Source organism: Pollicipes pollicipes, unplaced genomic scaffold, assembly GCF_011947565.3.
Source record: "Pollicipes pollicipes isolate AB1234 unplaced genomic scaffold, Ppol_2.1 Scaffold_6686;HRSCAF=7923_pilon_pilon_pilon, whole genome shotgun sequence".
NCBI classification, from domain to species: Eukaryota; Metazoa; Arthropoda; class Thecostraca; order Pollicipedomorpha; family Pollicipedidae; genus Pollicipes; species Pollicipes pollicipes.
This window is the reverse complement of record NW_023596921.1, coordinates 16,578,765-16,593,467: the sequence shown is the minus strand read 5'-3', so window position 1 is coordinate 16,593,467 and position 14,703 is coordinate 16,578,765. Positions and strand designations below refer to the sequence as shown.

Here is a 14,703-nt window from a genome sequence, read left to right as displayed (position 1 = left end):
TCGCCCCCCTCTGGCCTGCTGCGCCCCACACCACGGGAGCCGGGCGCCCCTGTCTGCGGGCAGACCAGCGCGCGAGGAGCACCGCCGGGTCCCGATGCCGGCCCCTGCTCCCGGCCGCTGACTCAGCGGCCCGGGCCGTGGTTTTTGTTGTCGGCCGGCGCCCGGGGAGCCGGCGGGCCACCGCCGTCGGCGCCGACGAACCGCCGCCGGCGTGGTGCGCGCGCCGCCCCCAGTTGGCGTCGGCTGCTGACTCCCGGCCAAGCCGGGTGGAGCCGCACCAGAAAAACAGCCGGCCGGCAGCGTCTCCGGGAACGGCGTCTGGCCACAGCCCGCGGTCGGCAGCGACGCTGCTTGTGCAGGTAGGTGCCGCCACCGGTGGCCGGCCCCGGCTGACCCCCGGCAGGGGTGTCAGGGGTGACACGTCACCGGGACGTCCCGGAGCCGTGCAGCCCGGCTCACACCACCTGCCACTGAGTCTGGCCGCCCGAGCTGCCAGTGATGGGACTGGGGTCCGTTTCCCACTGCTAGTGCATGCTCGCGTATTACTGTTCCGCTGTGCTCTTGTTTTATTCAGCAACGCGTCGCGAGCTACGGGAGCCCTTTTATGCAGTGCCAGCGACCAATGTGGCAATATCTGTAAGTGATTGTGCATCAGGAGCATTGCCCGTCACCAGACCGTTACACGGGTAAGTAACGAATGAGATATAGACTCTAGACATACGTTCGTCCGTGATGACTTGTAATGTGATTAACTAATGGAAATGACGAGCCGCATCGACTGAGGTCATTTTCGCACGCCTCATCTTACAGATGTGACCCATCTCACATGGATGCAGCGATACAAAGGGCTTGGTCGCGTGTTTCCGGTGTAGATAACGAGTGAGCCGTCTCTGATCTGTTTCGTGCAGTTCGGATCCGTTTTCTAACGTGCGCCGCCGGCGGTGAACGAATAGCACCCAGCTGCCGGGGAGTGGTGCACAGCTGCGAACAGGTGACGCATAGCTGCAGGCATGCTGCATAAGAGCTTTGCGGCATGCGTGCCGACCATTCCAACTGCGGAGACCATGGAGAGGGCGGATAAGTCAAAGAGATGCCCTCCCCCGTTCCCTGGACTCGGGATCGCTCGCGCTGCAAGGCCGCAGTCGCTGCACCGCGGTGGGGCCACGGGCGGCGCGGCGGGAGCACGCGCGGTGCGTGACGCACCCGCTGGCGGCCGACCTGGCCCGTCGGGCCGCGTCTGCTGCCGCCAGCCGATGCCGGCCGAGCGTCCGCGGCCCGGCCGGCCGCCACGCCGCCCTCTGCTGCGTCAGACGTTGGCGCCGTCCGCAGGTCCGGCCGGCCCTGTCAGCAGCCGGCACGGGCCTCGTCGTTTTCGGCGTCCTCTGCGCGCCCTCCAGGTCACGTGCCGCCCGCCGTCGGCCTCGGTCCGGCCGTCCAGCCGGGCTTCTCAGCTCGGCTGTCGCCTTGCTCGCCGCTCGAATTGTTAGGGTCCATCTCTGACGCGTGAGTTACGGGCTCCCTCGGCCTTGTTCGCGGTGTATTGCGTGACAAACGGCGTGGTTTTTCCGGGGTTTCTTTCGCTGGTCGCACTCGAGCCGTTCGCAGCTCTTTCGTGATCTCGCGGCATGCGGTTCCTTCCGCGGTTTTTCATTGTCGCCATGACGGGCCACAGATGACCTTGACCAGCCTCGCCAATTTTAGCTAGTGTTTCGCTGCCTCTGACATACCGTAGCCGTTCGGCGAGGGCTGATGACATCGCCCCGCCGCCCGGCTCAGTCTGATCGAGAGATAATAACGTAAGCTTCGACCATCCCCGCTGTCGCCTGCACCCTCCGCTGCATTCGCTGTCCCGTACAGTGATGCAGCACGTCGTACCTTGCGCACACTCGCCGACTAGACGCGCGGTCGATCGCGCCGACTTCTGCGACGCCTCTCACGCCGTCGCACAGCTGCGCGTGCGACACGCGCCAGCGGGCTGCGACGCGTCGCATAGCGGGACCGAGGGCGCCGCGCCGCCTCGGAGCGGACCAGGCCCGTCGGCTGGCGTGGTTTTGTGCACGCGACGCCGAGGCCACGCGAGAAGGACGAGAACAGCGGAGCCGCGCGGAGGCCGCGCGAGGACAGAGAGCCACGGACAAGGCGCTGGCCAGGGACGCGGGCCCGCAGAGATAGCAGTGTTGCACGAGGTCCGCCAGACAAAGGGGCGCCTGGCAGATTTGCCTCAAGCTGTCCGGCACTGCGGGAACATCTCTCCATGCTCAGCGGCCGTGCGCCGTGCCGGTGAGACCACTACTGCGGGGCGGCAGCGACAGTCAGGACGGCCGTCGGGACACGCCCCTGACCGGCGCCGGGCGAGCGTGACGGCGCCGACCGGCCGCGGCGACGGCAGCAGACAGCCGCCGGCGTGCCAGCTCCGCCGCTCCCCTGATTTATCGTCCGTCGGCGTCGGCTGAGGCTCCCTTCTGCGACGCGGCCGGCGCGGCGCGGTGCGGCGGCAGGTAGCGCCACTCGAGGACGGCGCGCCAGCCCCGCCGCACCGGGCGCCGGCCGCTGGGGCGGCGCGAGACGACGGCGGCGGCGCGGCCGGGACGGACGCGGGCTGAGGTCGCGGCGCGGTGAGGCCCGACGGCGGCCCGGGGCGCGCCGTGTCCGGCAGCAGAGTGCGGCGCTGAGCTCGGCCGCAGGAGCGCGGCGCCAGCTGGTTCGGTGAGTGGCGGCGGCGCGCACCTGGCCGTGTTTGCACGGCGAGGCTGCGCACTCGGCCTCCCGGCCAGTGGAGCGGGGTCGGGGCCGGCGTCGCGGGGCCACATCTGGGTGGGCTGACGCGCGAGGCAGCGCGGCGCACGAGCTGCAGGTGCGCCCCGGACCGAGCGGCGCGGAGTGACGTCATGGCTGTCTGCCGGCGCGTGTAGAGCTCGTGCTCGATCCGCCCCCGCCCCGAGCCCCGTCAGGCGGCTGCCGAATGGCGCTGGTGCCGATCTGACTTCAGCACGCTCTCGAGGACAGTTGTTTGCTGAATCAGTCGAGTTCAGTCGGGATCAGTTAGCTGAGCGAGCGGCAACCGCCCGACGCCGGCCATCGAAGCTCAATCTGCCCGCGGTTTCACTCCGCATAATATGAAAGCCGTGGGAACGTTGGATGGAGTCGGCTCCATCGGGTAAGGATCATTCTTGAGCTATACGTAGACAGCTAGATATTAACCTCTCAGTTACTTGGCATCCTCTTTGCGCCGCTCTCAGCGCTGCAGTAATCCCGCGAAGTTCTGACTTTAACGCGTTGCGCTATGGGAGAATGGTGGTGCTGTCAAATGCGGCAGCACGTAAGAGGCACTTTTACACGCGCCCGCTTTTCCAGCCATCGTGTTACGGCGGGGCCAAATGAACAAAACATTGCAAAGATGAGTGATAACGTGGTTATTCCGTTCTACATCACATGCTAGAGTGGTAGGGAGCCTTTAGGAATACAGTTTTTCCTCTGCTTGACCAAAATGGAAACGAGGACGTGTAGGCAGGCCCATCCTGAGAAAAGAAGGCTGGGGAAGAAACTTTAGTTTTGAGTTTTGTTTTGTTTCGAAGTTAAGCACCCAGCGGTTTGCAGAGTTCGGGCGCCGCAAGCACCAGGACGCGCTGCGAACTGCGCGCTTAACCTTCCAATTGTGGGATCTAGCTCGAGCCCCACCGGTGTGACCTTCGTGCGGTCAGACATGCGCTTTGTTGCGTTCCGCATCCCCCTTGGGGCGGGGAAGGGGTTGGGGGAGGGGGGCGCAACGCGCATCACCCGGAGTCTGTGTCCGGCAGGTTATCGTGTTGCAGTGCTGGGGACCTCTGTGATTGTCAGGTTATCGGGCCGCACTGCTGGGAAATGTTTGGACAAGAGGAGGGATCAAATCATGCGATGCAGTTGGAATCACCTGAGATTAAGTCGCACCAGGAAAATGAATGAACTTGCCACGCAGCCTCAACAGATGAGTGCACCTTAAAGCCCCGAAGACGACACAAACGAATGGATCGTGTTTAATTCAGTTTGATCTCATTCTGGGTGTCATGGGGAAGTAGCTTCAAGCTTCAAGCTTCAAGTGCGTGGTGAAAGAGTGAGCAACCCACGTCACAAGTCGAGCACGATTCTTAATTTGCGATGTACGAATAAACGTGCACGCACGCACGCACGCACGCATATATATATATATATATATATATATATATATATATATATATATATATATATATATATATGCGGATCCCTCCACATTTGAGAAACCGGTTTGACTTGCGCCCGAACATACGCCGTACATGACAAGCGCGCGCTTGGATTCTTCGCCCGAGGCATGGTGGTCTGCCGAGACCCTGCCGATGCGTCAGAAGGACTCTGCTCCATCCCGAGGGCGTGACCGTGAGCATGACCTGGGCGAGGACACGCTCCACAGTCTCAGGACGGAAGTGACGTAGGCGGCGCAGACTGCGCAGCAGCAACGAACGCGCGATTCGGTCCTGTTATGAGCGCTCGTCCGCACAGTGCGAAGCCGCCGCCCGCAGTGTCGACAACTGGCGTCGCTCGCTCGTGGGGGTTCGGCGCGTTAGCAATCCGCAGTGCCGACAGCTGGCGTCGTTTGCTCGCGGGGGTTCGGCGCGTTAGCGGTCCGCAGTGCCGACTACCAGCCGCGCCGCCGGTCCGGAGCGGGATGTGGCGCCGCGCCGCCGCCGGCAGCGCCGACTGTCACTGCTGACCTCCCCTCCCCCCTTCCCCCCCCCCCGCCGGCAGCCAAATAAACCCCGGCCGTCCACGACAGCAGCCAGCTGAGGCATGACTGGTACATGGCAGCTGGCCGGGCCGTATAGTGTATAAACCCCGGCCGTCCACGAGAACGGTCAGCTGAGGCATGGCAGCTGGCCGGGCCGTATAGTGTATAAACCCCGGCCGTCCACGAGAGCGGTCAGCTGAGGCATGGCAGCTGGCCGGGCCGTATAGTGTATAAACCCCGGCCGTCCACGAGAGCGGTCAGCTGAGGCATGGCAGCTGGCCGGGCCGTATAGTGTATAAACCCCGGCCGTCCACGACAGCAGCCAGCTGGGGCATGGCAGCGGGCCGTACCGCATAGTGTTTAAACCCTGGCCGTCCACGACAGCACCCAGCTGAGGCAGGGCTGGTACATGGCAGCTGGCCGGGTCGTATAGTGTATAGACCCCGGCCTCCACGAGAGCAGTCAGCTGAGGCATGGCAGCTGGCCGGGCCGTATATTGTATAAACCCCGGCCGTCCACGGCAGCAGCCAGCTGAGGCATGGCTGGTACATGGCAGCTGATCGGGCCGTATAGTGTATAAACCCCGGCCTCCACGAGAGCAGTCAGCTGAGGCATGGCAGCTGGCCGGACCGTATAGTGTGCAAACCCCGGCCGTCCACGGCAGCAGCCAGCTGAGGCATGGCTGAGACATGGTAGCTGGTCGGGCCGTGTAGCGCGGCGCTGTCAGACCGCGGCGCGTCCCAAGACAGGGCCGCCCGTCTGCACGACCGGCTGCGTGCATCGGGAAGACGTGCCGTGCCGTGCGGCGGCGTGCTGTCCGTCGCCGGCGCCAGCGTGACGCATGAGCGTGACGCATCTCACACCAGCCCGCTGAGTGTACTCTGGGTGATAAGCGCCCTGGTGTTCGAGCCTGCATGCGACAGCTGAGCCGACGGACTGACACGATGGTCCGCTCCCTCCCCGACTGTCGCTCACAGCCGTCAGCACGGAGCCGCACGATTCTCTGACAGCGCCGCGGTTCGCAGGAGGATGTCGAGCCCGCTGAGGTCGGTGGACGCCGTGTACCCGGAGCCCCTCTCCCGGATGCACCGGCTAGAGACGCACCCCAACGCCTACAGGAGGGCGGTCAAGAAGAAAATGAACCGCGCCGGGCGGTTCCGCACCCAGCCCGTGACCTTCGATGAGATCAAGGTCAGGTCCGTTGGTGGCTCGCCGTCTTGTACTTTCCAGATGGTCAGGCTGATGTAATCCGATGTAATAGTCGTGTTTATAACCTTTGCAACGTGATGTTCTGTCCGTGGCTAACCAAATGCAAAGGTAGCAAATGTGATGCAATGACTCGTGAAATGAAAGTTAGGACTGCTAGTTGTTGGTCGGCGGGACTTTATTATTTTCGACGGGTAGGCTTTGAATCGTCTTCGATGCATGTCCATATAAGCAAACACGCATCAGAATTAATTATATCTTGTGTAGTAATCATTTCTCGGGAGGGCGACTTGGAGTCTTAATGCATCACGTACTTTATCATCTTAGGTGCCACATCAGACGAGACAGAGATGCATGGGGAAAGACGCCGTACCTTTTTTGTACGGGTTGGTTTTTGCGTCATTCCGTCACTACGCCGTTGTGTCTTAACATCGCGTGGCGCAAACTGGCCCGCGGGCTGCAAAACACGCATTTGCATGCAGTCCACATGACTAGACCGCGGTGATCGAACCTCCAAACCTGCGTCGGGCCACGCTGTGTTCGCCAAGATCGATATGCACCGCGGAAGTTGGAAGAGAGCCGATACGTTATCGGGCACCAGATCTGGCGTCGGATGGTCCGGTCGCCGGTCCACTGGCAGGGGTCGAAAGCGTGGCACGAGCGGGCCGAGCAGTTCGTGTCTCGGCGGCAGCCCTAGCGGCGTGCCAGGCTTGCTTAGAGAGGGCCGAATCGCCACCGGTATTTAGTCGATTACATAGCCCAGCTGGGCCGAAATTTGAAGAGGATTTGACCGAAAGGAATGAGCATGCAGCCGTCCACGGCGCTTCGCGTAATGCTTTTACGGCGCCCGTGAGCAGCAGGCGACGAAACATGTACGCACGCTAGAATTACGCGTACAAATGTCGACGCCGTATGCGTCGTAGATGCGCGCAGGCATAACAACACTCTGCATCGCTTCCCTCGAGTTAGCCTCTGCGCCGAGTCCCTCCATCGCCGCGTCGGTGATGTCCACACTGGCCGCGGCCATGGGTCGGCCGACGCCGGTCCGCCGCCCGTCTCTGCGCCCGGCGCTGAGCCGGCCCGGACCCTCGGTGCACGCTACACTGCACGCCGCGCTGCACAGTCGTGCACCCCACCCTCTGCACAGCGGGCGGCTTCGGCGGCCCCAGGAGCCGTCAGGACCAAATCCTCTTCGCAGCGGCTCCTGCAGCGAAGCCGTGAGCAGCGCGGCGCCCGTCCCGCGGGCCGGAAGTGTTTACTTTCCGGCTGGGGCGGATGGGCCGGCCGCGCGCACCCGGCCAGCGTGCGACACAAGAACGCCCGGTGTGACGTCACGAGCTGCACACTCGGCCGCAGCAAAAACGACAGGACTCTTTGTCGCTGGTGGAATCTGCTATAGCTGACGGTAATGCGCGAAATGCGGTCACGGTGTTTTGCTGCGGGCGCCTGTCAGCAGATAGCGCGCCGGCAGAGCGAGCGGTCGTTGCTGCCCCCGGCCTGAGCGAGCCCTCCCCTCCTTCTCGCTTCAGAAGGCGCCCCGGGGAATACCCCGTCATTAGCACCTACAGATGCTCAGCGCCCACCGTCCGCTGGAAGAGTACGTTAGGAGTTTGAAAACATGCCACTGGGCGCGCTATGCACGGCGGGCAACTGCCCTTACTCGCGGCTGTATTGTGCGCGTCTTAGAGCCGTGGAGTGGGTTAGAATGGGTCGCCATCTAGGATGGGTTGCCATCTCAGGACCGTGGAGTGAGGTGGGATGGGTCGCCATCGCAGGGGCGTGGAGTGGGGTAGGACGGGTAGCCACCTGCTCTGATGGCTGGTGTGTCGCTGCTCAGGCCGGCAGTCTGTCGCGACCCGCCCCGCTGTGTCCGTCGGGCCGTCGGCGCCGGGCAGCTATGGGACGGTGCCTGGTACGACGTGCAGTGGTAGTCACGAACGCCGGATACAAGTGACACGCCACCTCGCTACACAGTAACGCCAGGCTCCTCTCAGCCAGTGGGGGAGGGGGACCCTGCAGCTACACCTCGTAAAGAAACCTTGCCATTTTGGTGGCAAGCCAACCAAACCAACCTTGCGATGGCTTGGCATTTCTGGGTTTCGTCTACTCACTGACGCAAAGTTGGTGCTCTCAGTCCCCAACTGTCAACTGTCGGTCCTCACCCGGGCTCCTTTCGGCGACGTGTCAGACCTCAGCCCGGGTGGTGCCCTGGCGGGGGAGGGGCGGGGCCGGCACCAGCGCGGCAGACGGCCGGCATCAGCGGAGCCGGTCGCTCAGCCGTGTCAGTCCGGCCAGCCCGGCAACAATGGCTTGCTGTACGTCGGCTTTGTTTTAGAGCGTAGGTCGTGTGCGGAGATCTCGGCGCCGATTGGTTCCGTCGCGCCGCCGCCAGTCTGCAACAAACAAAGCTGGGCGAAGCTGGGGAAGGCAACGACGTCGCGGCCCTCGCCGAGACACGGGGCCGGCGGGAGGCGTGAGCGCCCGCGACGCCGAGATGGCGCCGATTGTAAACAACGCGGCGCGCTAGTGGTGGCGCGGCGTAAAAACCCCGCTTTGTGTGGACGCATCAGCATTGTTTGTGTAAACCGGAAACGTAAAGCGTTAGTGGAAAAGGTGGAGCTTTCGAGTCATCGGCGTATTGGGGCATGCTGAGCATGTGACCCGCTCGTAGAGTTTCACTTTCTCAGTCGGCTTCTCAACTTCTGCTTGACGTTATTGACAAGGGTTCCGTTTCCGATCACATCCATTAAACAATAAAGTGGCATGATCAACAATAGCAAGAGCATTAAGCGACCTTCATTACGACAGGAGACACTGGCCAATACACGAAGCCCCAAAGTACCGCTTAGTGAAAGCATTCAGCGTTTCTGTCAAGGGCCGCCGTGAATGCGGACGCCGGGCGTCGATTATGATCAATGTCCCTGTGGATGGTGTCCATGATCGTTGTTGAACCATATTGGCCCTCACCTATCTGCAAACAACGCAGCTGACAATTGTTGGTCTGTTCAGCTGCTAAATAGACATCGGCAGCGGCAAATAAACTTCCGGCGCCTCCGGAAGAATCGTGCATGAGCTGCCCTTTCACGCCGACCACCGAACACCAATACTGTAACCATGCAACGTAGCATCTGCTGCATGTGCATACGCAACGTGTGTTAGCTTATGGTAACACAGACGATCTGCCACACTCATGACACAGTTATGAAAAAGTCTCTGAGTGCGCTCAAGGCCGTGCTGACGTTCATTTACCAGTGAAGCAGTATAAAATAGTCAGCATGATTACCACCTAACGTGGCAGAAGTCATGCTCTTACCCAGTAACACAGTTTCCGGGTGCATTCCAGGCTCGCAGGCGACACCTGTCCGCTGCTCGAGCATACAGCTATTAAATCCAATTTCCATTTGACGTAACTTGCTGAGTTAACACGTTGCACATGCGTAGGTCCATAACGCTTACACATGTACCAAGTACTAGATAACACACGTATGTAACACGCTCGGCACGTAAGCATGTGTTACGACGTACGCATCACGTGCTACGTTAGAGAGCAGGGCTCGGGAGTCACCCTGACTCCCGTGTCGTGAGTGGGCAATGCGAGCCGCGACCTTTTGTTTAACGACCGTTTGAGCGTACCAACATGATTATCTGGGCTTGAAATCGGGTAAATGACGAATGACTCAACAACCAGATTGGAACGCAGAACGCAAAAGAGCGAAAACCTAGCACATCGTGCCACGGCGCTCTCATTGCTCAATGCGAGATATTCGTGAGCGGGATCCCGTGGTATCCCAAGGCGTGGGAGCACGGCGTCTTTCTTCGATGCGTCCCCGTCAGTGACAATCGCTATCATTCGTGATATTCATATGGAGGGAAATCTGGACCCCTTAAAGGGTAGCATGTCATGGTCACTTTTGACGAAGTGTGCAAGCGTGGCTGCGTTGGGTGGGGACCTTTACCCCGAAAGTACAAGATCACCAGCCACAAAAACGGCTGGTGGCGCCCGGCTTCTCTCAGTCTTTGTTCGCCGCTTGTAGACCCAGGTGCCGTGACGCCGTGGGACGTTTTCACGCTCCAGATAGAGGAATGGTGACCTGTCGCCTGACAAACCTCAGCTTCCTCCCCCTTCTTCACCGAGGAGAGTCGCCAATCTCCGGCCGTAACGGGGGGAGGGGAGGGGGAGTCCGGGCCGTGACGTCACGCGGGGGCGCGGCGACCCCTGCCGCTGATCGATCTGGCGTCGGCTGGACGCCGCTCTAAGTGCGGCCGTCTGGCGCGTCACAAACCGCCGCCAGCCGCCACCCTGCCGGCCGCGCCGCCGGAAGAGCGCCGCCGCCGCCGCCGCCGCCGGCGAGGAATTGGGTCAGCAGTGGGGCGGCTCACCTGGCGGGCGCCAGCGCCGTCCCTGGGACGCGGCCTGTCGCGCCGAGCCGCGCCGCCAGCGGAGCGCGCCCAGCCACGACTCGCCGGCCGACCGAGCCAGTCACGGACAGGCGGGGGGCGCCGCGGCCGGTGGGCGGCGCAGAGCACGGTCGTGTTGCAAGTCATCCGAGGCAGCGCGCTGGGAAAGTAGCCCGGCTTTGCCAATCGCCGGACTATACAAGACATGCGAGTCTGTCTGGAGCGGTGACCGGCCACCGAACGTAATTTTTCCTTGCAGCTACATGGCCACCTCCCCATAAGTTGGGTGTAGCTCAGTTTAGGTAGCGTGTACCAGCGCAGTTCGTTGTTCCTGCAACATGGGGAAGAAAGGAAAAACAGCGCGTGAAGCGCACGCGAGTAGGCCAAAATATCTGTAGTCGGAGGAGGAAAGACACCCACCGAACACGTCAGTAAAGTGCAGGTGATTTATAGGTCACAGTGGGGCTGCTGTTGGCCATGAACTCATGAACTCGTCAGCTCTCGGTTCGCCCGTCATCAATCTGTCAGCGTACCAAGCTGCAGGCCGTGCAGGCGAGGCGTGCGAAACAGTTGTCGTCAGCCGACTTCCGCCCAGCCCGTCCCGTCCCCAATGCACCGGCGTCGTCCTGGCGGCTGGCGTGCCGTGAGGAGCCGGCAACGGGGCCTCACCGGACCTGCACCTGTTGACACCAGCCTGCCGTCGCCGGCCGCTCCACACGCCTGTCGAGTGTCGACAGGTGTGCCGCCAGGGGGCGGCCGGCGTCGCGTCCGACCGCGCCGACGGCCGCCCGGCGCGGTCCGCAGACGGACGCCACCGGATGTCACGAGTTACGACGGCGTGGCCTCTCTGGGGCATCAGACCCGATCGTGACTGGCTGAGACGGGTGCAGAGTGCTGGAAAATTTGGTGTGGCAAAACAATCAGAATAGGGGTTCCGGTGGAAACATGATACAGCATAACCATTTCGACTAAAGCTTGGTGTGCCTGCTGCGAGTCACATGCTCGCATTGCACCCTTCAGACAGAGTGACTGGTCCAAGGTAGGCCTGTCAAGCTGACGCAACATCAATCAAGTTTGCGAAATCGGCTCAGTTTTACAAATGCCTGCACTGGCCTTCATCGTTTCCGCTATCTGGCGTTCGCACCTTGGGGGTAAATCGTTAAACTTCCTCTTCGGCAACTCAGTGTGCTGTGGCTTGACGCCCCAGCCCCATACGCGACCGTCATTACTGTCCTGACTGTCATTCGGTGTCCCTCTCGTCATGCCGTGACCGGGCCTTGCCTGCTCCGCTGCAGGAGGTGGATGAGGAGAGCCTGGACGACGAGTCGGCCGTGACCAAGGCCAACCGCACGGCCGGCGCCACGGCCCAGTCGGAGCGGGACCTCAGTCGACCCCTGGCGACCGCCGCCAGCCCGCCCATCCAGGTGCCGGCGGCGGCGCACCGACCGGCGGCGCCCTCGCCGCCCGACACCGACGCCGAGGACACGTTCCCCGGCTACGGGCTGAGCCCGCGGCACGGCCGGCCGCGGGGCAGGCCACGCAAGTCCATATGACGCCGCCGCCGACCGGCCGGCCGCCTGTGATAGACGCCGCGCGTGCAGGCGCCGCCACGCGCGCACGACCCACTTCAGGACGCGCCCAACGAAAACAGCGCGCCGCCGGGCCGCCACCGGCCGACGGCGCTATTTTTAGGGTGTGCAACGTGGTTTTGGAAGTGGGCGGCGGCCGCGACAGCCCAGCCGCTGGCGGAAGTCAGTGGTCGTGGTTCGGCGTGCGGCCGCCATGAGGCAGCACCATCGTCCGGATCGCTACGAGTCGCCAAACTGGGAGTGTGACGCGGTGGCGCTGACCAGCGGCAGGTCAAGGAGCAGAGCCCGGGGCTGGGCCGCCGCGCGCAGTGGTGTGACACCAGCGCACCCGGTGACTGGGCCGCCGCGTGCAGTGGTGTGACACCGGCGCACCCGGTGACTGGGCCGCCGCGTGCAGTGATGCGACACCGGCGCGCGCGCACGCTGAAGTGCCTCCTGTCGTAGCGTTTGCCATTTTAAGGGAGGACGAGACGTGCTGGTGCACAATGGAAGCTCGTGTGTGTGGACGCTGTGCGGATGGAACGCGAGTAGGGGCTGACGCCGCGCGCCGCAGTCTGTGGTGTTCGCTCTGCAGGCAATTGTTCGTCTTCCGAAGTCATCACACTGACTTTTGGGCTACGCGGGTGCACTTCCATCAAAATGGCCAGAACCGCTCGCAGCGTGGCATTCTGTGCACAGAAACCCCAGCAACGAAGAAGCTGCCCTCCCTGAACGTAAGGTTCATCGCATATTGTTTGCTAGTTTTGCGCGGTGCTCGGTAGCTGGCATAAAGTGGCGGCTTGCTTGCGGTTATGAGGAGGTCGCGGTGGTCGTTACATCCTGAGCAGGTGTTGTGCCCGGGATTTCACAGCTGTCACCCGGTGCCAAGGCATTTAATGATTAGTGATTGCGTTCGTGAGAACAGAACACCGTGAACGGCACGTGCTGAACAGCCCACACCGGGGACGATGAACCGGAAGGCGCGTGGAGTGCACAGCCTTCACCTCCACGTCCATCCGTCGGGTGCGGCTGCGTCAATAGATTGTGCAATAAGACGGTGGGCAACGGTGCGGCTACCAACACTCGCGTCGTGACCTTGCCGCCAGGGAGCTTGTCGCGGCGAGTGTGGTCAGGGCGGCAGCCGCTCAGCGAGGGCTCCGGGCGAAATAAATGAATACTTCGTGGCTCGGCTCTCTCCGGAACGCCGAGCGAACTTCTCGGGGCCCGGCTGCGAAGGGAACGATCACGCCCAGCGATCCTCTCGGGGCCCGGCTGCGAAGGGAACGATCACGCCGGGCGAACTTCTCAGGGCCCGGCTGCGAAGGGAACGATCACGCCGAGCGAACTTCTCGGGGTCCGGCTGTGAAGGGAACGATCACGCCGAGCGAACTTCTCGGGGCCCGGCTGCGAAGGGAACGATCACGCCGAGCGAACTTCTCGGGGTCCGGCTGCGAAGGGAACGATCACGCCGAGCGAACTTCTCGGGGCCCGGCTGCGAAGGGAACGATCACGCCGAGCGAACTTCTCGGGGTCCGGCTGCGAAGGGAACGATCACGCCGAGCGAACTCCTCGGGGCCCGGCTGCGAAGGGAACGATCACGCCGAGCGAACTTCTCGGGGTTCGAAGGGAACGATCACGCCTAACGAACTTCTCGTGGTTCGGCCGCGAAGGGAACGATCACGCCGAGCGAACTTCTCGGGACCCGACCGCGAAGGGAACGATCACGCCGAGCGACCGGGAAGGGACCTTCGCTACTCTAGACATGCCCATGCCATACCTCAGCGGCGCAAGGAAACGTTGAAGCCCAAGCAGCGTCCGCTTTTTGCGCCGATCGCATGACAGGGAGAGCGCAGGGCTGTCGTCATGGTCTACGATGACATCACGTCAAGCCACTTCATTCGTACTGCGGCAGAGTGCGCGCCGCGACACCAATGCCCCTCACACAAGTACAGCACTGGTACCGCTCCGCAACTCCAGACATCAGGCGCGCGTCCGGGCCCAGCCGAGGCGGCCGCCCCTGCGGGCACGTCCTCTCCCACGGTGCCAGTGGGGCTCCCCGCAGTCCGAGCCGCGCTGCGGGCCCGCCCCAGCGTCTCCAGCTGGCCAGGCCCGCCGCCGGCTGTACCGACCTGGAGCGGTGGGACAAGCCCGACTTGCACAAGCCGTGCTGGCCGCGCCGCACCAGCTGTGGGGCGGGGAGGAAGCGCGGCAGGACGAGAGGCATCGCGAGACGCTACGACTTGTATTCAAGACCGGCGCCAACAGCAAGTTTGATGGCTGTGTAATGGTTCTTCTGGGCACAAACGCGACACGTGCCGCAACAGGAAACGAGACGAGAAAACACGAGGGCAGTTTCTCTGAGGAAGGTCACGTGTCGACAGGTACTTATGCAGGCGTTATTACGTCCATGTACTAGTGAGAGGATTATGCGCCAACTAGAAACAGGGTCTTAGGTACTTTTTTATCGATGATCATCACCAGTATCATATCACACACACACACACACACACACACACACACACACACGCACACACACACACGCACGCACGCACGCACGCACGCACGCACGCACGCACGCACGCACGCACACGCACACGCACACGCACACGCACACGCACACGCACACACACACGCACACGCGCACGCACACGCACACGCACACGCACACGCACACGCACACGCACACGCACACGCACACGTTGGGGATGTCACAGTACGTCGCGAAACTTGCCATACAAGGCTCATGAAAGCTTGTCTATAACGGGTTTGTACTTGCTGATAAGCTCCGACGAG

The 14,703-nt window shown here is 62.3% G+C and overlaps 1 protein-coding gene across 3 annotated transcripts; it reads left to right on the top strand.

The window, feature by feature from the left end:
• Positions 1–253: 253 nt before the first annotated feature.
• Positions 254–13,094, top strand: LOC119107527 (uncharacterized). 3 transcript variants are annotated; one of them, XM_037230995.1, is made up of 3 exons: positions 254–359; positions 5,764–5,929; positions 11,638–13,094. In XM_037230995.1, the coding sequence occupies exons 2-3, from the start codon at positions 5,768–5,770 to the stop codon at positions 11,893–11,895; spliced, it is 420 nt and encodes a 139-aa protein (XP_037086890.1). In that variant the 5' UTR covers positions 254–359; positions 5,764–5,767; the 3' UTR covers positions 11,896–13,094. The 3 variants fall into 3 exon arrangements, with proteins under 3 accessions (XP_037086890.1, XP_037086889.1, XP_037086891.1); XM_037230994.1 differs by lacking the exon at positions 254–359 and adding an exon at positions 492–686; XM_037230996.1 differs by lacking the exon at positions 254–359 and adding an exon at positions 2,665–2,706.
• The last annotated feature ends 1,609 nt before the right edge of the window (positions 13,095–14,703 follow it).

Bases quoted from the DNA above. Each gene is read 5' to 3' on its own strand.
- LOC119107527 (XM_037230994.1), top strand. From the start codon at position 532: ATGCTCGCGTATTACTGTTCCGCTGTGCTCTTGTTTTATTCAGCAACG. The intron at 687-5,763 runs GTAAGTAACGAA...CGCGGTTCGCAG, and splicing joins GTCACCAGACCGTTACACGG to GAGGATGTCGAGCCCGCTGA. The intron at 5,930-11,637 runs GTCAGGTCCGTT...GCTCCGCTGCAG, and splicing joins TGACCTTCGATGAGATCAAG to GAGGTGGATGAGGAGAGCCT.